At 51.8% G+C, this 22260-nt stretch overlaps 10 protein-coding genes across 10 annotated transcripts; 3 read left to right on the forward strand and 7 right to left on the reverse strand.

The window, feature by feature from the left end:
• Positions 1–828: 828 nt before the first annotated feature.
• On the forward strand, positions 829–1371 carry PG998_006113 (uncharacterized protein; the record flags this gene model as incomplete). Its single annotated transcript, XM_066872931.1, has 1 exon — positions 829–1371. The coding sequence occupies one exon, from the start codon at positions 829–831 to the stop codon at positions 1369–1371; it is 543 nt and encodes a 180-aa protein (XP_066733028.1).
• Positions 1372–2225: 854 nt separating this feature from the next.
• PG998_006114 (major facilitator superfamily protein) lies at positions 2226–4060 on the forward strand (the record flags this gene model as incomplete). The annotated part of the gene is made up of 2 exons (XM_066872932.1): positions 2226–2554; positions 2659–4060. 2 exons carry the CDS (start codon positions 2226–2228, stop codon positions 4058–4060), a joined length of 1731 nt encoding a protein of 576 aa, XP_066733029.1.
• An 828-nt stretch (positions 4061–4888) lies between these two features.
• Positions 4889–6741, reverse strand: PG998_006115 (Di-copper centre-containing; the record flags this gene model as incomplete). The annotated part of the gene is made up of 8 exons (XM_066872933.1): positions 4889–5143; positions 5359–5403; positions 5484–5721; positions 5791–5978; positions 6048–6134; positions 6220–6382; positions 6455–6592; positions 6662–6741. 8 exons carry the CDS (start codon positions 6739–6741, stop codon positions 4889–4891), a joined length of 1194 nt encoding a protein of 397 aa, XP_066733030.1.
• Positions 6742–7512: 771 nt separating this feature from the next.
• On the reverse strand, positions 7513–9100 carry PG998_006116 (uncharacterized protein; the record flags this gene model as incomplete). The annotated part of the gene is made up of 5 exons (XM_066872934.1): positions 7513–7869; positions 7947–7998; positions 8199–8355; positions 8456–8648; positions 8714–9100. The coding sequence occupies 5 exons, from the start codon at positions 9098–9100 to the stop codon at positions 7513–7515; spliced, it is 1146 nt and encodes a 381-aa protein (XP_066733031.1).
• Positions 9101–10008: 908 nt separating this feature from the next.
• PG998_006117 (uncharacterized protein) lies at positions 10009–11073 on the reverse strand (the record flags this gene model as incomplete). Its single annotated transcript, XM_066872935.1, has 1 exon — positions 10009–11073. One exon carries the CDS (start codon positions 11071–11073, stop codon positions 10009–10011), a length of 1065 nt encoding a protein of 354 aa, XP_066733032.1.
• A 711-nt stretch (positions 11074–11784) lies between these two features.
• PG998_006118 (uncharacterized protein) lies at positions 11785–12866 on the reverse strand (the record flags this gene model as incomplete). Its single annotated transcript, XM_066872936.1, has 3 exons — positions 11785–12034; positions 12125–12732; positions 12813–12866. The coding sequence occupies 3 exons, from the start codon at positions 12864–12866 to the stop codon at positions 11785–11787; spliced, it is 912 nt and encodes a 303-aa protein (XP_066733033.1).
• Positions 12867–14220: 1354 nt separating this feature from the next.
• PG998_006119 (uncharacterized protein) lies at positions 14221–15367 on the forward strand (the record flags this gene model as incomplete). The annotated part of the gene is made up of 3 exons (XM_066872937.1): positions 14221–14529; positions 14600–14979; positions 15061–15367. 3 exons carry the CDS (start codon positions 14221–14223, stop codon positions 15365–15367), a joined length of 996 nt encoding a protein of 331 aa, XP_066733034.1.
• A 422-nt stretch (positions 15368–15789) lies between these two features.
• Positions 15790–16137, reverse strand: PG998_006120 (uncharacterized protein; the record flags this gene model as incomplete). Its single annotated transcript, XM_066872938.1, has 1 exon — positions 15790–16137. The coding sequence occupies one exon, from the start codon at positions 16135–16137 to the stop codon at positions 15790–15792; it is 348 nt and encodes a 115-aa protein (XP_066733035.1).
• A 1535-nt stretch (positions 16138–17672) lies between these two features.
• PG998_006121 (uncharacterized protein) lies at positions 17673–18251 on the reverse strand (the record flags this gene model as incomplete). Its single annotated transcript, XM_066872939.1, has 1 exon — positions 17673–18251. The coding sequence occupies one exon, from the start codon at positions 18249–18251 to the stop codon at positions 17673–17675; it is 579 nt and encodes a 192-aa protein (XP_066733036.1).
• Positions 18252–18945: 694 nt separating this feature from the next.
• On the reverse strand, positions 18946–19308 carry PG998_006122 (uncharacterized protein; the record flags this gene model as incomplete). The annotated part of the gene is made up of 2 exons (XM_066872940.1): positions 18946–19095; positions 19153–19308. 2 exons carry the CDS (start codon positions 19306–19308, stop codon positions 18946–18948), a joined length of 306 nt encoding a protein of 101 aa, XP_066733037.1.
• Positions 19309–22260: the final 2952 nt, after the last annotated feature.

The raw sequence follows: 22260 nt of genomic DNA on the forward strand, positions 1-22260 counted from the left end.
GACGATAGGCATGGCAAGTCGTGCGATCGCTGTACCAAGGCAAACCAGGCCTGCACCATTACTCTGGATCCTCCTTCGCGGCCGCCCAACAGTACTAATAGTAGAGCACGCGAGCACCGGCCCAATGTGACCGCAGGCGCCGCTGCTCCCGCCAACGCCACTGCCACTAACTCATTGCCCATTGCTCGGCTGCATCAATTGCCTGCCCCCGGACTTTATATCCCAGCATGCCGGCCGAGCCGCCGCCGACCAGCATGGCCGAAAGGAAGTCATCTGGAGATGGCAACTCCAACTACCAATATCTCACGGTCGGTTCAATTCAACATTCCCTACATGAGACTACCTCTAAGATTCTTGCCCTTTTAGGACTATTCTTCCATGGAGTTTTCCATGCCTATTGCGAGTTTCGTCTCTGGCGACTCTGGCGGCTCATCATATTTTTTTCCTGATACTCCGCTAGACGCTGGTAATGTGGTTACACCTGAAATGACAGGTACGGGAAGTTTCGAATCTCGCAGTACTGCAGTGCCTGCCACTGCCGCCGGTTCAGAGCCCTGGAAGTTGCTGCATGGTCCCCTCGTTTCACAAACAGCTTCTCAGTCTGAACCTCCCAGGTCGATGGAAGAGCACGAGCTCCCAGCATCTGATAGCAAGAGCCTCACACAGCTGAGCCTAGAGATTCTTGACGACTATGAGCGTCTCAGAGCCAGTTCGCCATTGAAAGGCCAGCCTGAGAACGTCCCTCACCATTGTTCATCGGCTGAGCAACACAGGCCGTTCAATCGTTTGCTCGACCAAGCCTCAAGGCTGTCGGATATTATAACGAACATGTGCCCCGCTGGAGAGGGAGAGACTGGTGTAGATGGCATGGGTTTACAGCCTGACTGGGCCGAGCAAAGCCCTCTCCAGCCCATAGCCAACCGACCTGATCAAGTACTGATCATGACTTTGATAACAACGTACGCGTACTTGATGCGCAACTGCCGGGCTATCTTCATGCGACTTTTGCTGGGACTACAGTCGGACGCGAGCACCAAGCTCATACTACCACGTCTGCAGTTTGGAACATTCCAAGTGGATAATAGCCTGCCTATCCAGGTCAAAGTGCTGATTGATATAACATCAAGTGTGCTTCAGCTCATTGCCAACGCGCTTGGCATCGGACCTATGGGCATGTCTCCAGGCACCCCTCCTACTTCGGCACGGGACGACCCAGGAACCAAGTTAGCATTCCTGGCGGACCCCATCTACGTGTCTTTGCGCGACACCATACTGTCACAGGAGCTCAACCTACCAGAGAACGAGCAAAACATGTCACTCCATAGCATCATGGTCGATATTCAACGCCTTGTAGATGAAAAGTTCAAATAAAATAAGCAAGTTATGGTTCCATTGTTATTGGACTCAACTTTCGTACGTGACCTACCAAGATGGGTGTCATGGTAGGAGGGGAAATCGTCTTTGTCAATTTGTGCCACCTATCACTATTTCTCTTGCCAACTACAGCGTGACATGTACCGAGCTCATTATGTAAGAGTGTTATGAGTTCAGGCGAAGCAGTTGCCCGTGTAAGACGTCCTTCCACTCAAGTCTATGTATGTAGTACTCATACCAGCCTCTCAAGGGCGAACTAGAGGCTGAGCCGCACGTACAGCCCATGGTGCACATACACCAAATATGCAGGTCCCCATGCACGATGCACCTCATAGCTCCCATGACGACGACAAGGGTGGCTTTGATTTGAAAGTCCCGGTACCGGTAGAGGCCCTTATTTCCAATATCAGGTTGATCGACGTAGACACAGCGGGCGAATCGGAGAGGCACATGTGGGTTAATCTCCGCGACCCCTGTCTGGTTTGGGTCGCGGCAGGCGGGCAGATCAGCCAGTATTCTGGAACTGTCAGTTCTGGCCAATCGGAGTCGAGCTTACGAGTAACTGCCAGCTGCCGCAGCCAATCGGAGTCAAGCAAGCAAGTTCGAGCTTTCCAAATACTGCACAGAAGGCAACGACAAATCGACTTTCAACAGAGCTCGATCAAATCATGGACGGCTATGAAAACCAACCAAGTATCCTCTTGAATTTTGATGGTTGTATTGCCAGATATTGTCTGAAACTCGAAGAATCACTCACTACAAGATTCAAACGCTGATACTCGCTCGACAGCTTGTATAAGTCGCCGCCCCGCCCTTGACCACCACCACCTCCAATCGACATCCTCATCACAATGTCACATCCACCCGACGAACCGAAACAAGCCGTCGCCGACGCAGATGCGTCAGCTCCTGCTGAGCACCTGGGGAATGATTCCCGGAGTTTGGCGGCGGCGCCTTCTGAAGCCAACATCGCGGATGGCGACGCGCCTACAGACGAGAAGGAGGCACCACCATTCAAGCCCACTTTGGCCTTCTGGCTTGTTTTCGCGGCATTGGCTCTCGGAGCCCTGCTCAGTGCTCTCGACGGTGCTATCGTAGCTACTGTCCTCCCTACCATATCTTCCGATCTAGGTGTCGGGCCAGACTTTGTTTGGGTCGCAAATGTCTACTTCCTCACTGGGTAAGCACAACTGACTCTCCCGAGGGTCATACCAGTATGGTGATCAACCAAAAACACTAGGAATAATTGCAGTCGACTAACGATCTATTATCCTCCTCTTATAGTGCCGTGCTTCAACCCCTGTTTGGCCAGCTTTCCGACCTCTGGGGTCGACGTCCGATATTCATCGCCATAATTGCAGTCTTCACCCTCGGCAGCGGCCTTTGCGGCGGTGCCAACTCGGCTGAGATGCTTATCGCCGCGCGTGCGGTACAGGGAATTGGTGCAGGAGGCATCAATATGATAATGGATCTCATCGTTTGCGACTTGGTGCCTATGCGGGAGCGCGGCAAATACCTGGGCATTCTGTTCATGATAATCGGTATTTTCACAGCCGTGGGGCCTTTGATCGGTGGTGTGCTCGCCCAGAGCGGTCAGTGGCGTTGGGTCTTCTATCTCAACCTGCCCATTGGAGGTGTTTGCATCGTTATCGCTTTCTTCTTCATGAAGATGCAGAGTCGCGTGGCCGGCACCTTCTCCCAAAAGATCCGCCGTATCGACTGGGGCGGAGTCACAATCCTCACGCTTTCGTGTATTGCCATCATGTATGCCGTTACCTACGGTGGCGCGTCGCGTCCGTGGTCCGACGCCGGCGTCGCTGCGCCTTTAGTCGGTGGCCTGCTAGGTCTGATTATTTTCGCCTTGTTCGAGGGATCTCCTTTCGTCTCGGAGCCCGTCACGCCATACCACCTGTTCGCCAATCGCACCTCGGCCATCGGCTTCGTCGTTACCTTCCTCCAGTCCATGATGAGTCTGTACGTGGTCTACGTCTACGCCCTCTACTTCCAAGACGTCGTTGGCGTGAACCAGACGCTGTCGGGCGTCTACCTGATCCCTACCGTCGTCGCCTTCCCGCTCTTCACCACCATCGGCGGGGTCCTGATGTCCAAGTTCGGCCGGTACAAGCCCCTTCACCTGCTGAGCTTCGCCGTGCTGACCCTGGGCTGCGGCCTCTCGTCGCTCCTGGACGCGAGATCGAGCCCGGCCGCGTGGGTCTTTTACCAGATCTTCCTAGCCTTCGGCGCGGGCCTCAGCATGGCCGTACTGCTCCCCGCGGTACAGGCAGAGCTGCGCGAGTCTGACACGGCGCTGAGCACGGGAACCTGGGCGTTTATCCGCAGCTTGGGCGTCATCTGGGCCGTCACTATCCCCGCCGTCGTTTTCAACAATCGCTTCGGTCAGCTTCTGCATACCATCAGCGACCCGGCCGCCCGGGCCATGCTCGATGATGGCAACGCCTACGCTCACGGCACCGCGGCGCTCGTTGCTTCTTTCGGCGGCGAGACTACTGAGCAAGTCCGCGCCGTCTATAGTCAGAGTATCCAGCGCGTTTGGCAGATTGGCATTATCTTCTCCGGGCTCAGCTTCGTGCTGGCACTGTTCGAGAAGGAGGTTAGCCTTAGGCAAGACCTTAAGACCGACTTTGGACTGCAGGAAGAGAAGAAAAAACCCCAGGTGGCACCTTGAGATCCATGGCTAGAGTCTTCTTCCAATATATTGTTTGGTGTGGTTTTGTCGTTTTGGCTCAGTATCGGAAGGGCTTCATGGCAACACACATCCTCATGTCATTTTCGGTTTCCTTTATATTGTCGCATTAGAGGGCGTTCTGGAAACTCCTGACCTTTAGATCTATACATAAACTTGTTTCTCTCGGATTTCCAGGACTTAGCAGCAAGTCATACCTATGTTATTATCCCTCGGTGGTTCTAATTAATTGACTCTTCTTCCAATCACACAACTTGAACAGGAGCCATCTAAGCCTCATTCACGTAGTTTTATCAATGGCACCATACGACCCCGAATACATTCCTGAACTGTAGTACATTTTCGAGAGCACTTTCAGCCACCCATTATCACAGCTAACCACTACCAATTTGTGTTTGTTTTGGTGTTTCGTGGGCTGAACCGCCCAAATGTGCCCCTTAATGACACACCACGTCGTATGATAGAGCAACATGATGCTTCAGAATCACCGACATGGCTGAGATCAATGTGATTGGTGATATTAGGCTCTCCTTCCTCGTTCCACCTCCTACCTCGGCATGATGTAGAAACCACGTGTTGGCTTGGGTTACACAATACCTAGTAAATACTCACCTTTGGATGTTGCGGTTGGTACACTCAAGGTTTATAATGCAAATGCACTCTTAAATCGAACGCGTGTCTTCAGTTATAGTGCCAGCTCTAGGGAGGCTAAAGAAAGATTCCGAGCCCCCTGGATTGACCCTTCTCCACACCCAACATGCCCTTCGAAATACTGGTTATCCCCCTTCTCCTCCCGCGCACGCATCAGCATTAGAGGTAAATGTAGCAGAACTGCCCGTGGTTCCCGCCCAGCTGGTCCGTGAGCTCCAGTAGGGGGATGGCCGGCGCGATCCAGCCCAGGTCGACGATGACGTCTTTCGGGTCCTCGGCGCGCTGATACGGGTGGAGGGCCGCCTCCTCCCAGAGCTGATGAGGCGGCATCGCCATGCCCCCCGTGGGGATCGCATTGATGCGGTTCTCTGGGTCCTGCATCTGCCAGATCCACCAGACGCGGTCCAGCATGCCCTAATAAAGAAGTGAGTACTTTTGCTATAACACTCGGCGATTCAACTTTTGGTTCCGGAGAGGATTTACATGATGGAAATAAAACGCTGGATCACCTGGAGATGCGAAGAAGTCCTGTAGATGGTGGGCAGGTGTTTGGTCAGTCTGGTTTCGTCGTTATGCGATGGGGAGGAAAGGAGGGGGTCGAGATGCCGCGAATAAGAGAGGGGACTTACGCCACCTGGGTCACCACCAAACATGTAGTGACCGGCATTGTGGAGCTAGTTTCACAGATGCGATCAGTATTTAAGCAGCAAATGATAAGTAAGGAAAGTGGAAAAATTGAGCGATCAGTACTCACACCCCACGGGTGCGTGTCGTTGACCAGCGGCGGCATGCCGAGATAACGGTTGTAGAAGGCGTCAACGTCCTTGTTGTCCATGATGGTCGAGTAAGTGTAATTGGCCGTGGCGCCCAGGGCCGAGTTGCGGTTGACATCACGCCGGAAGCAGCGTGGGTTGGACCCCAGGCCATCCGACTGCGGGTTCTTGGGCACGTCGGTCAGGACATGGCCCTTGGGGCCGAGACTAACAATCATGCTGTGACAGCAGAGATATCGATCAGTAGGTTGCAAGACATGTGCTGGGGAGGATGCTGGAGCCACTTACTCCTTGAAGGGCCCCTCGGTTACGCAGCCGCCGCCGCCGCCAGGCTTGATCCAGTCGTACGGTTTCCTGTAAGGCTGCGCGATGCCCGGGTACTTGGACGGCAAGCCCTGCCCGCCCATGCTCGATGCGTTGCCGTTGAACATGGGGGAGTTGACAGGGTCTTGGGCGTAGCGGTCATAATTCATGTACTATATAGTGTGGGATTGCCTTTGCTTAGTGACTTTAAATCAGAATGAGGAGGAGAAGCTGAGACTTACAGGTTGGTATCCTTTGTAGCCGCACTCGTCGCGGAGCGCCTTTTCGTATGCCCAGATGAAGTACTTGTGGCTTGCGAACAGGTGATACTACCACGCCAACATTGTCAGTCGAGCTAGCTAAGCCCAAACACTTATACCAGTTGTTACGAATAGTAGCGTGGCCTGTTCTTACCGGGTCATGCAACATCATGGCTTCGGTCATGTGGAATGCGACGAAATCGTCGAATCGGCTGAGTGCGCCAGGGAACTTGTCCTTGGGAGCCCTTGGTGGCAGCTTCTGGAGACACAGCACAGCGCTGATATACTCTTCACGCTGAGGGACCGTAAGGTCGCTCCTGTGCCGTTGGGCGGTGTAATCAGCCTCAAGCTCCTGTATCAGCACGTAAGTCTTCTGGGTTGGGACTTACCACTCCTGTCTCACTACTGCGTTCTCAAGAGTGCAGTTACCTGCCGTCTTCTTGATCGCCATCCACTCTTCGACCTTGGACATAGTAGCCGCTTCTAGCTCGTCGACGACATCAAGAGGGTAGAGGCCATTGCGTGAACTAACATGATGAGTGCAATTCAGTTAGCCATCGTATCCTTGATGTAGAGAAGATGTAAGGTACACCTACGCCTTAGGTGTGAAGGCTGCTTCGGCCACACCGCTGGATACTGCAAGTACCAGCGGCAGGATGCTGTAGACTCTCTTCATCATAACGTCTTTTGTGACCAAAGTTTGAGTTTTGTCAGAGGATGATTTAACCAAGCACAAGAAGTATGTGGAAGAGACGCTTATGGAAACTGGCACTGCTCGTTCTTTTAGATGCCCGGGTTCCTCTTTTCGAATTCATCTATAAGCCGCCTTCAGACGGCATATCTGCCGACATATACCGGAGCTCATTTGATCTCTACGATCCGAGATGCGCCAAGTAGCGACACGGAACGCCGTTGTGGACTACCAATAATGAACTTGATTGTTATGCTAGCGCTAATTTGGTATGACTAGAGTATGGCGCACCAAACTCGAAGTCTTCCACTCAAGAGTGATTCGTCATACAAGTGTATGAGTGAGCATGCTCGTATATATACTCGGCTGTGAGAGGTTCCCATGACAAATCGGGGAATTGGTTCAATCAAATCGATCGCATTTGATAGGCATTGGGCTTAGACGCTTATTCGGGTAAGAAGGGGCTGATTGCTTTAATGCCGATCTTGTGAGATCTGCAATTAGGCAAGATCACCCCTGTACGACTATTCGACTTTAGCCATCCAAACAACCGGCACATCGAGTAGACTACTTACCCGGCTGTTGTTTCTATTGGTTTCCGTAGGAGTCGTATTGCAGTATCTATCATGCATGGCCCCAAGAAGATGAATGGTTGAAACGGTGACACAAAACAGCCCATAAACAAGATTATATATAATGGGAGTGGCTTTGTTGTACTGCAACCTGATATACCCCATAACCGATAGTGATACGACATCACAGTGACAAGTCTGAATCATCAGGATGTAAGAGAGGATTTGGTAGGTCGTCCATATCGGTAGCGCCCGAAGGCGACTCCTGGCTTGTTTCGGCATCCAAGAAAAGTTCCCGAACCACCGCAACGATGGCCTCATCTTCTTCGGTCCCGTTTTCGATCCCCAGCGTTTCCCTGTAATGCTCAGGGTCTTTCATGAACCCTTGCTGGACCCGATCGTCAACGTCCCGAAATGACCACCCCTTGTCACGCATAGTGCCTCCCCTCCTCGTACACACATCTAAAAGTTCTTCCAATTCCGGATCGGGCCGAGTGTCGCCAAACGGGGGTTGGTTGGTGATAAAAAGACCGAGAAGCACCTGATATGTGACAGAGACAAGGTTAGTCGCAGCCACCTGCCTATTATGAGGCCTTATAACTTGGCGTTTCCACTTACACTGCTAGCCATGCTAATCAGGTTCTCACTGGCCAAGTCCCAAGCATCGTCCCTGTAAGTTATCTTGTCAGTATATTGAGCTTGGCGAGCGAGCCTCACTATTCCAGGGAACACTCTACTGTGACGTGTCTATCCGTTCTATGGCGCCAAGATCTATCATTTTGATTATCGGGGACAACCGATGCTCTGATTCACTGCCGCTCTCGTCGAAACCTCCAAACATCACTACGTAATTCGAATCCATGTAAATACCGTGTCCAGAAACGTTGCTTTGGGGTGTTTTCCAACTCACAATTATTTGTGTGCATGTCCGTGTTGTAGAGGACCGATTGGGGATGAGGCCCGTCCATGGGCATCTCCAGCTGAACTGGTTGATCTTTCGTCTGTTCAGTATACGCCATAGCCGTAGCTATCCGTGTTACTAGGTAGAGTAGCTTGTCAGACATGATAAGGACCACAGAAACGGTTCGCATGAGATGCAGAAAGATTAGCCAACGAATCGGACTCACAGCACCTGAGAATCGACCAAAGCATGCGGTTCGGTAGACCGTTTCTTCTTTTTGTCACCCGCTCCGCGAAATTACGAAATGTGCCCCCCTCCAGATATTCCAGCAAAACCCATTGCCGCACTCCGTATAGGTCGATCCCGCCAAGCGTCTTAAAGCCGAGTGTCCGTACGACATGAGCAGCTCCAGCAAAGGCCTAGTATGCAAATACGTGTATTAGCGACCATCCACCATGTTTACCGCGCAGGGCGCGGGCCTAACCTCAAGTGCCTCCACCTCCTCGACCGGAGGATCATCACAGTACTCCGGATCCCGAAACCGCCGAATCATCTTTGCCGCAATGCGACGTCCCACATTGGGAGACCCTTGGTTGCCGTTAACTTGCCTCAGTATATACACACTGCCGTAGGAGCCAGAGCCGGCCCGGCCCTCGTATGTATACCGACCATTTTTGATAAAGTAATGCCGTATCGCACGCAATCCTTCCAATTTTGGATCTGGTAGTGGAACTTGGGTGGCATCAAAATTAGTAGCAGCGGGTGTATTTACGAAGGCGAAGGGTTGGTCAGGTAAAGCTGTTGGCTGCCAAGCAAGGTTAGGAGCACGTAAGGGTCCATTGAGAAATTCGCTGAAGCCGCTGCTCGACATTGGGAAGGAATCGGGGGAAACAACGGCTCTTTCTGGCTCTCAGCTTCACCATCTTCTTCTGTCCGTCTCTTTTTGTGGCAAGTCCATACGATTCTTACTAAAAACCGATTGGGTTGCTACCTACTAGCATGGTCTTTGTTATTAGTCAACTAATGATAGCCTTGTTCGTTTCAATTCCTCATCCGGAAGACTTGGAAACAAAGGGAAAGGATGCTCTTGGACAAAATTCACAAGCTGGGGACACGCATTGGCAGAAAGTGATTGGTCAAGGGCCTCAACACAAGGCAAAGAATGTGGGAATGACAGACAACCAGCCAATCCCGAAGAGCAGATGTTTCATTAAAGCTTGGCAAGTGTCGAGGCGCGATGTTGAGAACTACGTGCCCATCCGATACTGACATGAGTCTCAAAGTTTAGTATTCTCTTCCTGGGACAAAATATACGAGCTACCCCTATTACGTCATAGCATATTCTTCCAAGACAACAGACAACAGTCAACTACATGGACTATACCAGAAGAACTTGTAGGTGATACCGAGCTGGGATAATGGGTAGCTGTCTCCTTTTGATTTCCCTCAGCCAGAACCCAGAACTGCGTAGCTTTGTGGAGGTGGCTACACTATCAACGTCAAGACAAACTATCATCCCAGAACCATCACAAGCCTCGAATTTTCCAACAACGTGAATCTTCTCGTCCCCTAGCGCAGCAGTCTCAAGTCCAAATCAATCAGACCCAACGTGCAAACCTTGGCGTTCGGTTTTGATACGCGTCTCATACTTATTACCCAGTCAAGAGCCCGGAACACATTAGTATAATAAAAGTGTTTGTTGCTCGCAAACCAGACAGTAAAATAGGTTCTCAGGCCTTTTCCTAGCGCCCTTCAAAACACCCACTAACTGTTAATGACCTAAAACTCAAATCGCACGATGGATCCAGGCGTTAGTATATCCCTCATTACATGCTCAACCGCAGCGTGCAGGTATGGCACATATCCTAGTCCCCGAAGCGCCCACCGCACAGGCGACGGCAGGACATCGTTATTGTCCTCGGTGAGCAAGCCCAACATGACGAGCGGACCCGCGGCCTCGACGAGTTTCATCCGCTCGTCGAGCAGTTCGAGATAGCGCGGGTAGTCGATGGCCCAGCCAAAGGTGGCGCCCGTGTACCGCAACATGCTGATCAGGCCCTGGGCACGGAGGACGATGGACCCTACGCAATCGAACGCGATTGAGCCGGAGGAAAACCGTTTTAAGAGGCGCTGTAGCAGCGAAATCCCGTCCTTCTCAGCTAGGTACATACTCAGACCCTCCATGATGATCAGGGTCGGCCGATCTGCGGGGATGTCGTTGAGCCAGTCTGACTCCGTCACCGAAGCCGCCACGAGGCGATAGTCTATCCCTGGCCCCGATGGCGAGGGCAGCAGTTGGCGCCGCAACGCTATCACGTCGGGTAAGTCCAAGTCGACCCAGCACACGTCGGCAAAGGAGCCCTTGGCGGCAGTTCCGGGTTTGTCACCACTGGCTCCTCCGGCGCTTCCTCCACCCCAGCGCAGGCGAAGGCAGCGACTGTCAAGCCCACAGGCCAGGTGAATCACGTTGGCGCGTGGGTTCTTCTCGAGAAAGGAGGCGGCCCACCTATCCAGAATGAGGGCGCGCTTGATTATCGCGGCACCGGCAAAGGCTCCTGGACTGATGGGCTTGAAGTCGTAGTCTGGGACCTGGTCCAGCACGTGCAGCGCCCACGTGTCGTTGAGGATGGGTTTGGCCTGTCTGGCGTCTTGAGCTCTTGCGCACAAGGTTGCGAGGTTGGTCTGCTGCGCGCCTGTGATGGTGATCTTAGGGCCCGTTGCTGGCACGTTGGATATCGGGCGCCCATTGCCTTTCGAGGCATCGGACGTTGCTGCTGGCTCTCCCCGATCCATGGACTTGGTCTTGATATCTGCGGAGTTCTTTTTGCTGCTGTTCGGCGCCATGGTTTCGTGAGGGTGGATCGATCCTATATATTTTTGTAATAAGCCACGGAGTGATGTGTCGTAATTGAGTGTAGGAGACCCGGTAGGTGTTGAAATACACGCTTTTAGGTGAGGTTATCTGTGACAACTTTCCATATGATCATCCAAATGGTTCCGGTGATGGTGAAAGGAAGACGGGTCAAGTACCGACGTGATTGCCATTTCTGATATCAGTGAAGTCGTCCGTTATTAAGCTTCCAGTCTATTAGCGTACTGCCACAACCCAAAACGAGTACGTCCTCTTATTTCTCTACCCGCTCCCGCAAACCGAGTCATTGCGCTGCCGGCGTAAGTTTTGAATAGTGGGAGCTAGGCGAGCTAATACCAGATGTGGCTGTGGTTCGACGCCTCATTGGGGGGTAGGCAGTAGGTTTCATGCCAAAATGACTGATTGAGGCTTTCACATGGCCCTACAGACGACGGTCATCGCCGATATCTTTCCTTAGTTCGGCCCAGCGCAGATTAATCAGGCCAACCTGTGGAAAAACATTTATTTCTTTTTCAAAAGCAATGGACGAGAAGCCATCGGTGTCACTCAAGTCGAATGTGCCTGATTCTCAAAATATTCTTCCTTATCTAGATGTATGTTCCCAATCTCATACACTTCAATTCCAATAGCTTCAACTCAACGCACAGCAGCCTTGCACGTGCAATCGCTTTTGTCCCTCTCCCTCATTCCGCCATCTTCCTCAGTGGCTCCTTGTACGCGTCTGGCAAGTCGCTCCGCTCACTGTGTATCCACTGGAACCATGGCTCATAGACTTTGTCTGTTCTTTCAATAACGATGCCACTCTTGTACTCGGGCACTTCGTGGTAGTAGTGCGACTGGTAGGCTGTCTCGAGGGCTTGGCCGGTCCTGGTGTGCGACTTGTCCTCCAAGAAGACGTCATACGCCGACATCATGCACTCCTTTTGGGTCAGGCTACAGTAATAGCAACGTCAATACCGTGGTAAGGCAATGCTCTTTCTGTCGCAAAAGGCATCTGAGAAAAGAGGTCGGGATGTTACGTACTGTTCATCAAGGTAGGCCTCTTTGAAGCCGGGCATGATGCCGGTGTCATATGCATTGGGCAACACGGTGTTGATAGTGATGTTCTCCTTGGACAACAGCATGGGCGCCATGACGCGGACCCACTGCAACGCGGCAGCCTTGACGGCGCAGTACTCGGGGAATGTCGGGCATGGATAGATGGCGACAATACTGCCCGTGACGACGATCTTACCCTTCACTCCGGGCGGGTTGTGACGCATGTAGTGTGTGAACAGCTCCGTGCCATACACCACGCCCTTGAAATCGGCGTCGTTGCAGCCGAGATCCGGACAGGGCGGGATGTCGTCGACCGAGGCCCCGCGCCGTGCCAGGCCATAGCGGGACTCCTTGTCGACAATGCCTGCGTTGGCGACCAAGGCGTCGATACGTGACCACTTGTCCCAGACGGCCTTGAAGACGGCCTTCTGCGAGTCGTACGACTCGACGTGGCACTCGGCGAACAGCGTCGTCTGCCCTGTGGAGTCCATCGAATTGGCCAACGCCTCGCCTTCGGCCGTCCGCCGGCCAGTCAGCGCGACATTGTAACCGCGGGAGTGCAGCCGGTGTGCCAGGTCACGGCCGATACCGCTCTGTGTATGTCAGAACCGTAATCGACGAACGGGTTGTGTGGTGGACTGCGCGAGGAAGTGCGGAAGATATCGAAACTTACTGTGCCACCGGTGATTATCACCACCTTTCGTTCGTCGGCTGCCAGGGAACCCATGGTTTGTGTCGTGGTGATGTGCCGAGTAGGGAATCCAGCTCGTCGTGGATAATTAAATAAGAGGGTTCACTGACTTTGGGTTTCTCGGCGGTCTTATGGCTGGCAATAAGAAATTTATGACGATGAGACCTCCAGCGAGCGAGTGCAGACACGTCGAGCCTTAACAATCTGTTGAAGACCTGCTCTTCGGCCACTGCTGCGCCCCCTATTCGCATGGCCAACACCATTCCGATCCACCAATTGACCGACACAGAGAGGCACAGCTATCACCCTTTACACGTCGATGTAATCCAAATTCGAAACTAGGCGGCTGCGGAGCCTGTGGGTTTCCATGTATCCAGCCAGAATCCAGCAGCCCAGCAAATGTTGCACCAAGGAACCCCAAGTCTCCGGGGCGATCTGCGCGAAGATTCGATCGAAATGGCCGCACACGGTTGCACCCGCAGTGGAATACCAGAGACGGCCCCGGTCAATGGAATGGCATCTCACCCCCGTCTGCCGCCCCCGCTAACCCCGAAACAGATACGATGGGGAGTTGACGCGTTTCGAATCAACGAGCTGCCAAGGTGCCGCCGTCAACCTTATAGGAAGCTAGGCAGTTGCCGTAACTTGCCAGATCCCTGGGCCTTATAGTCTCATCCCTACCCGTGCTGTCTAGCGAGAGGCTGTACTCGTCTGCTAGGCGAAATTACAACACATCCTCTATGCTCGAGTCATCACGGCGTAGCATCGAATGTAACCACGTCCGACAAAGCAAATTTCATCACCACAGGAAGGAATCTTGGATATGCTGCGTCTAGGTCTTATTGGTCGACGGATCTGCCGGGCGTAAGCCCAACCCTACACATTGACAGGACTCCTGTATAAAGGGGGGCTGGACAGAAGCTGGGCAGAAGCTGGGCAGTACCTGGGGGCCAGAAACCCTCCCCCTCATGGAATAGGCCTCGACCAATCATCGTCTGGCTATGTTGTCAGCACATCTACATAGGTCTTGCAAATGATCGACATTCCCGTTTCAACCGGGTGCACATCGTTTTTAGATTGCCTTGGAAGGAGGTGTAGCCTCTTATGGTAAACAGTTCACCACGGACTTTCCCATGATACAAAGACTTGGCAACTCTCATTACAATCATATCGAGATCCGGACGGGCTGTATTTGCCGTGGGCAATGTATACATACTTGAAAGTCTGAATGACAGAGTGCCATAGCCCCATAACTTACTTCTAACAATGCATAGGGGCAAGAGGAAATATCGGGGCTTTTCTTTGGAGTAAAAACTGCTACGAGTTTCCCGACTTTCTTTCACTTTCTTCGTTGCGAATTTCGGGGCACAACACGCAAACACTTTCCATCATGGCCACGCCAGTCGAAGACGGCTATGAGTCGATTCCCATTCAGAATGCCGGTCAGATCTGTTTCATTGTGACATGCGTATTGACCATGGTCATCCCGACGACCCTCGTGGCCTTACGCTTCCTGGCCAGATCACGGTTCTCCAGCGCATCCCTGGATGCAAGCGACTGGTGTATCGCGCTGGCGCTCTTGTTCGTGTTGGCCTTGTGCATTGTCGACTTCTTCATGATATTCAAGGGCGGCTTCACCTTCGACTTGAAAGACATCCTCGTCCGGTTCGGACCCGGTGCTCTCAACACGTTCTTCAGGGTATGATTGCGCTTCGCTGCCTTCCCCAGAGCAATGTACTGCGTCCAGCTACTAACAACAATTGTATCAGTGTATGACGGCTTGGCCACTCCTTTGGAACTGCTGTGTCTTGACCAGTAAGCTCTCCGTTCTGGCCATGTACCAAACCCTCATGCCGATCCCTCGGATGACGATGGCCGTCCGTGTTGTCGGCACCTTCATCATCCTATACAACGTGGGCGGTTTCATCACGGGGTTGGCCATCTGCCAGCCGTTTGAGAAGAACTACGACTGGGCGGGTGTAGTCAAGGGAAGTTGCGGCGATGTCAAGACGTACTACGAATGGCTCAGCGCCATCAACGTCATAAGCGACGTGATCGTGCTTCTGCTTCCCCTGCCTTTCATCTACAACCTTCAGCTGCAGCTGCGCAAGAAGCTTGTGCTGATCGCCATGTTCAGCGTCGGTTTCATGTGAGTTCGGAAAGCCCCCTTTGTCCTGGCTCCTCGCAACCCACACTCTACGGCTACTGACAGCACTGGGGCATTCTGCAGAACTTGCGCCGTGACCATCTACCGACAGACCCTTCTGCCGAGTCTGGACAGTACCAACCCGACAGGAACAGGGATGCTCGCCTTCCTGTTCTCCACCATCGAGATAGGCGTGGCCGTATCGCTAGCCTGCGTGCCTTTCCTGCGACCCTTGTTCCGGGGGACCTTCGGCTCGTCCAGCCGGTCCCATCCTACGCCCGTGTCCGGCCACGCATTCTCGAAGGGGGGCAATGGGGGAAAAGCAGCACCAAGCCGCCGCGGAGCCAAGGGTTCACCGAGTTGCACGAGGCCGGATCGGAGATCCAGCTGAGCCCCGTCATTATTGGCAACGCCGGCGTTCCTTCCGCCATGCGTAGTCCGACGGTAGTCAATGTGGAGACCTCGTGGATCATTGAGCACGGGGATATGCCACCGACTGGTCACGTTGGGAAGACAATTGGCAGTACTGCGCCGAGAAGTGCTTATTAAATGAGTGTGGATGTGAATTAACTCTGTCTTGCGTCAACTTCGGGCTATATACCATAAGTCCTTCAGCTTCGCCTCGTAATCATACAGAACCCCAACTATCTGCGGCCTTCCTCGAATGGAAACCCGGAATTAAATCAACGCACCGGCATAGGGATGAAAAACCATTTCGCCCAAGTAACTCCGCCGCGACAATTACAATACACAGCCTACCAAGTTCCCTGTACACACCATACGAGATTGCCGTAACCCACGATTCCCTCTGGATCAGTGCTTTTCCCGATGCTGCTTCTGCTGGTGCCTATCCTCCTCGCCGACGTCCTCGACAAGCCGGTCGCCGCCCGACGAGGTGCCGCCGAGCGAGTGTCCACGCGGATCCAGGTCGGTGGTCTCGTGCAGGACAGGCTTGCCGGTCTCCTCGGTGGTGCGCTCGATACGGCCGCCGTCGCGGCTGTTGTACGCGCCATGTTCCGTGAAGGTCTTGCTGTGCGACTGGTTGTTTCCGCTGCCGTGGCTGGAGCTGGATGAGGAAGAGAAGGATGAGGAGACGAAAGTGGAGAAGGAGGTGTTGTAGGAGGATTGCGATTGCTGCTGCTGCTGCTGGGAGGAAGGCATCTTGACTGGAGTGCAGTGTGTGGTGTATTTTGATTATGTGTTGTTGTTGTTGTCGTCGTTGTTACTATTATGAGGTGGTGGTGTGAGTGTAGGACGACTTCAGCGACACCAGCAACCAGTATTTGAACCCGGCGATGTGACGTCATCGCAGCCCCGCCCCTGACGAAATCTACATACGTCAAAGATGGTTACAATTGTCACCCACCGCGTCTGCCAACTAAGCATTGGAACTTCTATGTACATACAGAGCATAGCTTCTGCCAGCCCGGCAAGAGCATGTTGCCGGTGCCGTGCACACGCGGTGGTAGTATTAGCTAGTGGGGCCTTCCCCGTTAGCATTGCTTACTATATTATCTTATACCAGATTGTTGATCCACCGGTCTGAGGACTCTAATTGAACCACCCTGCCACACATAAGCGCTAGGCTCTCGCTTCCTCTCTCCTTCATCTCACTTTGCTAATACAGGCCTCTTTGACCTCTATTTGAACCCTGTCCGAGGCCCTGCGATACCTGCCGTGATACTGGGCAGTACAATGTGGGACCCCAGGGCGAAGAAGGCTTTCTCAGTCAGACCGCCTTTTCAACCTTTTAGGGGGGTGATTGATTAGTTGTGGCTTGCAGCTGCATTCATGGGACTGAGCGCAGCCTGCTGCTACAAGCCATCTAGAGTAATCAGGCCATCAACAGAGAAGTGCTGGCTGCCACAGTCCGATGAAAGTAAAGAACCACGATCTGCCAATAGCATCGACCAAAGGTTGGAGAGCCGCCACCAATACCGCAGACGTTGCACAACGACAAATGTTATTTGCCGCACCCGCCGTCCCTGGCTTATCGGGGAAGATATCAACGAGTGACGCGCTGTATATCTGATGCAGGATTGTGACCAGGGCACCGAGGACGGCCTGCAAGACCAAAGTCACAGCCGGATGAACTCTACACTGTACTGCCCAGCCGTAACCCACGAATCCAATAACCGAAATTAGGATCATCGTGTACGAGCCTCTTGAACGAGCTCTTTCTATCGGAAACTTTCTCATGTCATCTCCCGCTCGTTTGTCAACAGAGTATCCGGACTGCTTGGCTACGTGCTTGTAGTTCCAGTCCATGAGTCGGCCAGCGATGAGCCCACCGACCAGAATACCACCCCCGCCCGCAAGATATCATAGCCCAACTACTAGCTCTTTGTAGCCGTAGACGTCTCTGTATATGAGTGGGATAGATGTGGTGACGGTGTACCAGCTTGCATAAGGAGATGCGGCCAAGTACAGCACGGTGAACGCGTCTTTGTGAAATAAGATTCTCACGGGGCTCAAAATATTAGGAAACGTCCACCTGCCTTTCCCCGTCGGACTTGCCTGCTCTGACTGTGGTTCTCCGTTGACGTAGCCTGATGTGGAGTGCATACTGTGCCGCGAAAGGTCCATCCATGCCCGCCACATGCCCTTGGGTCGAATGGCACCGTTGCCAACTACCTTCCGATTCGTTTCCCGCACAGTGAAAAGAATGAGCATCAAGGCGGACCCCCCAAAAATGGTCAATGTCCAAAACGCCCATCGTGAGTCGCCCGTCGCAAGGATAGCGCCGCCGCCAATCGGGGGCCAATGGATGGCCCGATGTTGGTCGCAACCATCATGGGACCCAAAAACTTACCGCGTTCAGAATGCACGGCGTAGTCGGCCACGACAGCGTAGGCTAGCGAGAGAGTGGCGCTGCCGCCCATGCTTTGGAGCGCACGCAGTACCATGAGTGTCGCGTAGCTGTCGTGGCTGAAGGCCAGACCTAAGCAAGCAGCCGCATATAGTGCAAAACTGGCAATATAGGCGGGTCGCCGGCCCAAGGTGTCCGACAGAGGAGAAAATATGGAAGGCGCAATGCCCTGCACCGCCACATAGATAGTAATGGTGAGGTTAATTCCATGTATCGAGGTGTGGTATTGCTCTGCCAGCAGGCTGATCAGGGGGAAATATATATTTGCTGTAAGAGAAGAGGCGAGACAGAGATATCCAAGGAGCAAAGTGAGATACCACCGGTACGTGAGTGAAAAGGCCGTATAGGCTGATCGTTCATCCTCTTGGGGTGGTGTAGGCTTCCTTTCGGTAATTTTCTGGAACATTGTGTGCATCTTGGTGCGTCTCATCGATGCAAACACAGGCGCTAGAACTCGAAGGAATACGATTCAAAGGGAAACTCCATGAGCGAGGGCGACTGGTACTGATACCCATTCCATCGAGTTGTCGAGTGATCGGCCCGATACTAACCGAGGAACTCTTCGAAGGGGGGACAGTGGCAACGTGTTGCCCGACTACGACCCTATAAGTCGATGGGTGGTATTTTCAAGACGTCAGAACCAAGACCCTGGGTCACTAGGGGACTTCACGTCTACCTACTGTCTATGCTAGAAAAGAACTAGAAACATTCTCCTCACGCAGGATAGATCATGTTACTCTTCATTCGGCTGGATATTGAATATATTTGTTAATATATTATATGCTCCACCTCTGTGCTTACAAGCCTTTCACGCCGCCCTGTCTGGACTATGAGACCTTGAAGACGTAATTAAATCTACAGGTCCGGTCTCGATGCCCCATCAAGTCTTAATTGCTCATATAAGTGATATTTCTCTGCGAGGGTTCTCATCGTTTCCTGTGTGCTGTGGTGTAGGACTATGTCAGTATCTTTCTTATTCTCCTAAGAAATCGATACCTACAGAGACCTAAATCTAAGGTTTCCCTGATACAGCGACGAGGCATGTATATCAAATCGACTAGAATTGATTAGCGGTCAGCTTTTTTCTTACCAAATGACGGCTAAGATTTTACTAACAGGCAAAAGAGCCCAATGCGGTCCCAAAACTCCTCTGTTGGAGCAGAAGCAGGGAGGTGCTTGACATATTCGTCGATGTAGGGCGGAAATTTGTGTCGAGGGCATAGCCACGGTCCCAGCTCATCTGACAAAGGCTATTTAGCATCGAGACAAGAGGGACTGTGCGAGTGCATAGTGTTAACCACACTTACACTCATTGTGTGCGTACCGGGGGTGCCGTCAAAGATCATTGGAGCACCAGTATCGGCGTCTACCGAGCAATTGCCCTCCCAGAGGTCGCCATGGACAAGAGTAGGGTCTACCTTTGTCCCGTCTGCTTCAAGGACGCCCAGGAGCCGGGGGGTCATCTTCTCTAGCGTCAAATTGGAGACGTTCCCATTCTTCGTCAGGTCCCTGCGTCGCCAGCTCAGCAGCAAAGATGCCATCCATGCCTTTTCTGAAATACACTTCCCACGTGTTGCTTGGTGGGAAATACTGGGGATTCTTGCCTCCAAAAGTAGGATTTGGATACCCGAATTTCGCACCTGGCGACTTGGAGCGTTTGTGAAAGTCGGCCACAAGAGCTGGGAAGGCATTGATATCGAGATTATCATCGTTCATCTTGTGATACTTGCATGCAAAGAAATGGGTGTCTGACATCTCTTCATACGATCCCCATCCCACCGTTCTTGCAACCATATGGGGTATGAGCTTGTGCAAAACCATCATGGCTTCGTACTCAGAGGAGACCATTGTCTTGCCATGGCTACCTTGGTGTACCTAGTGTACTTTCAGTCCAATGAATATCGACAGAATGGTTATGGGCGTTCATTAATTTGACAAAATAGCTATCCTCGCTGCCACGTGTGTCCAAGGCCTCGATCTTTGCTGTTCGTGCCCAATACGATGCGCCGCTAGGGGAAATGGCTTTCATCTGCAGGCCGCTTGGCAGTACTAGGATAACACCAAAGTTAGAAAACATTGTATATTATGTTCGTGTAAGTGTATTGGCTACTCACCTTTCGTGATGGCTGAGTCGACGTACAAGCTAGTATTCTCTGGCACTGAGATCTCTTGATCCCAGATAGCTTTGTCGGTTGGACCCATGTTCAAAGCAAAGCTGACAACTTGGTGATGCTATTTATTTCCAGACAATGGCTTGTTACTGTGCAAGTAATTCTTTTACTGATATTTGATGTCATCGGATTGCCGACGGTCCATGGCCATTAGTCAGGTAACAGGGGCAAAACTCGGACAGGGGCAATAGCGGCTAAAGTCAAACCCCCATTGGCTATGGTAAGTGCGAATATTATGATTGCGTTGCATCGCATATAACTGTATCACCAACAGAACCCGACTCTCATCCAAGTCACTGCTTGCTTGGCCCCCCTGCTTCAGTTCTGGCGAGCAGACCTTCCCATGGATAATCACCAACCTAGCCAGTCTTGACCTTCGCCGCCCAAATAGCATACAACTGTCCAGTAGCTCGACCCCATCACCAGACAGAATCCCAGAGGCAAGATTCACGTGCCGTTGAAGTTGATACGATGAGGCGCATGCCATATTCCTCTTATGGGATTCGCTAAACATGGTATCGCAACGGTCTCGCGATAGTCTTGACATTATGTCGTCACTGAGTTCATTCTCTAGCCGTAGCCTGATACGAAGGGATAGTGATGTGCCAGAGACGAAGATCTAGCCATCTCGTTATTCATTGAGTTGACAACAGTGTTTTCTCTGTGCAAATATCATTTTTCGAACGAGCTGCATTTCCACCCGCAGGCCGAGACAAATCTGGTCTTGTACAACATACCCTCAGACATGAAAGATTTGTACAAAAGGGTTCTGGACAATATGAGTACAGCCCAGTTTAGCAAGTACTTGACCAAGACGGTCCTTACGTGGGCCATTTGTGCGTTCCACCACCCCCTGGCCACCAAAGAGCTACATACTGCCATCTAAAATGACATACATAAATGACAGTGTCGACGAGATAGAGAACCCAGTCATCTCTTACAGTGAGAACCTCATATATGTCGACAGCCGAGACATATTAGAGCTCATTCACTTGACGATGAGAGAGTTCTGCTGAGCAATCTACTCCAATCAGATTTCGTAGTTGGGGAGACCAATGCATACCAGAATGGCCGAGACCTACATTCTTTTCTTCTTTTCGGTTCAATGTGAAGACTCCAACCCTACATAAACGAAACCTTACGAAATACAACTTTTTAATGAGCGCACGCAACTAAGTGGCCATTATACCCAATGGCCTGATCGAGCAAACTTGCAAGTCGGAGGAGACAAGCTTCGTACCCGTCTGCCCATTTTGGCCCATTTCAATCAATTAGGAGGCAGCTGTCGGTATATACAGCGATAGGTTCGTGTGCATCGACACGCTCGGGGTTACGGAAAGCGGAACTGCGTTTAGGCGGCCTGCTATATTAATATTGTCTGGACGAAGTATCAGAACTAAGTAACATTGAGTATATTCGTGACGTGAAATTGAAGAAAGTCAAAATACATGTCCTAAAGCAAACGACTATGACACTTCATGAGACGATGTCAGGTAACACAGGAAGTCATGCGCTCAGGGGGTAAACGAAGCTGCCCAAAACATCAAGACATATATCCATCATCTATCTATCCGTCCAATCAGTTATTACAGCATCTACACTCTGTTTAAATCCCAGCGTCTTGTAATTTACCAGCTGGCATTTGCCGTTCTCCTCCCTGTCCGCACCCAGTTCTCGAATGCTGTACCCTCCACCATTCCCAGCAAACAACTTGTTGATACAGGCCCAGCTGTTATCAAAACACACATGAAATTATAGCTCGATGTCAACGACCATATCGCTCCGTCACCACATTGCAATGTACTTATTATCTAAGTACAAAACAAAATAACAAGCATAATTCAACCAGAGTTGCTCGGTATGTCCCCGTTCCCCTTCAATCAACTTAAATTAAGTTTCATACGCCAACATACGCACAGAGCGTTATATTTGCACCCCGACAGGTTGACAGATACAGTAAAAAGAAAGATGGAGAAACTGGGAATCGAACCCAGAACCTTTTCCAAACCCGTTTCTCATCTCCCAGAGAAGAGGAAACTGAATGCTAAGGAAACGTCATACCACTAGACCATATCCCCTATAAAGGGAAAGAAGAACACCCGCAACCAGAGTTAGAGAGCAAGAACAATCGTGGAGAGGCTGGGAATCGAACCCAGAACCTTTTCCATGCTAAGGAAACGTCATACCACTAGACCACATCCCCTTTCATTCTTGAAACCCACTCGAGAGCTGGTTGTTGCTTCT

This window comes from Apiospora kogelbergensis, assembly GCF_038363985.1.
Source record: "Apiospora kogelbergensis strain CBS 113332 chromosome Unknown utg000003l_segment0_segment0, whole genome shotgun sequence".
Classification (NCBI taxonomy): domain Eukaryota; kingdom Fungi; phylum Ascomycota; class Sordariomycetes; order Amphisphaeriales; family Apiosporaceae; genus Apiospora; species Apiospora kogelbergensis.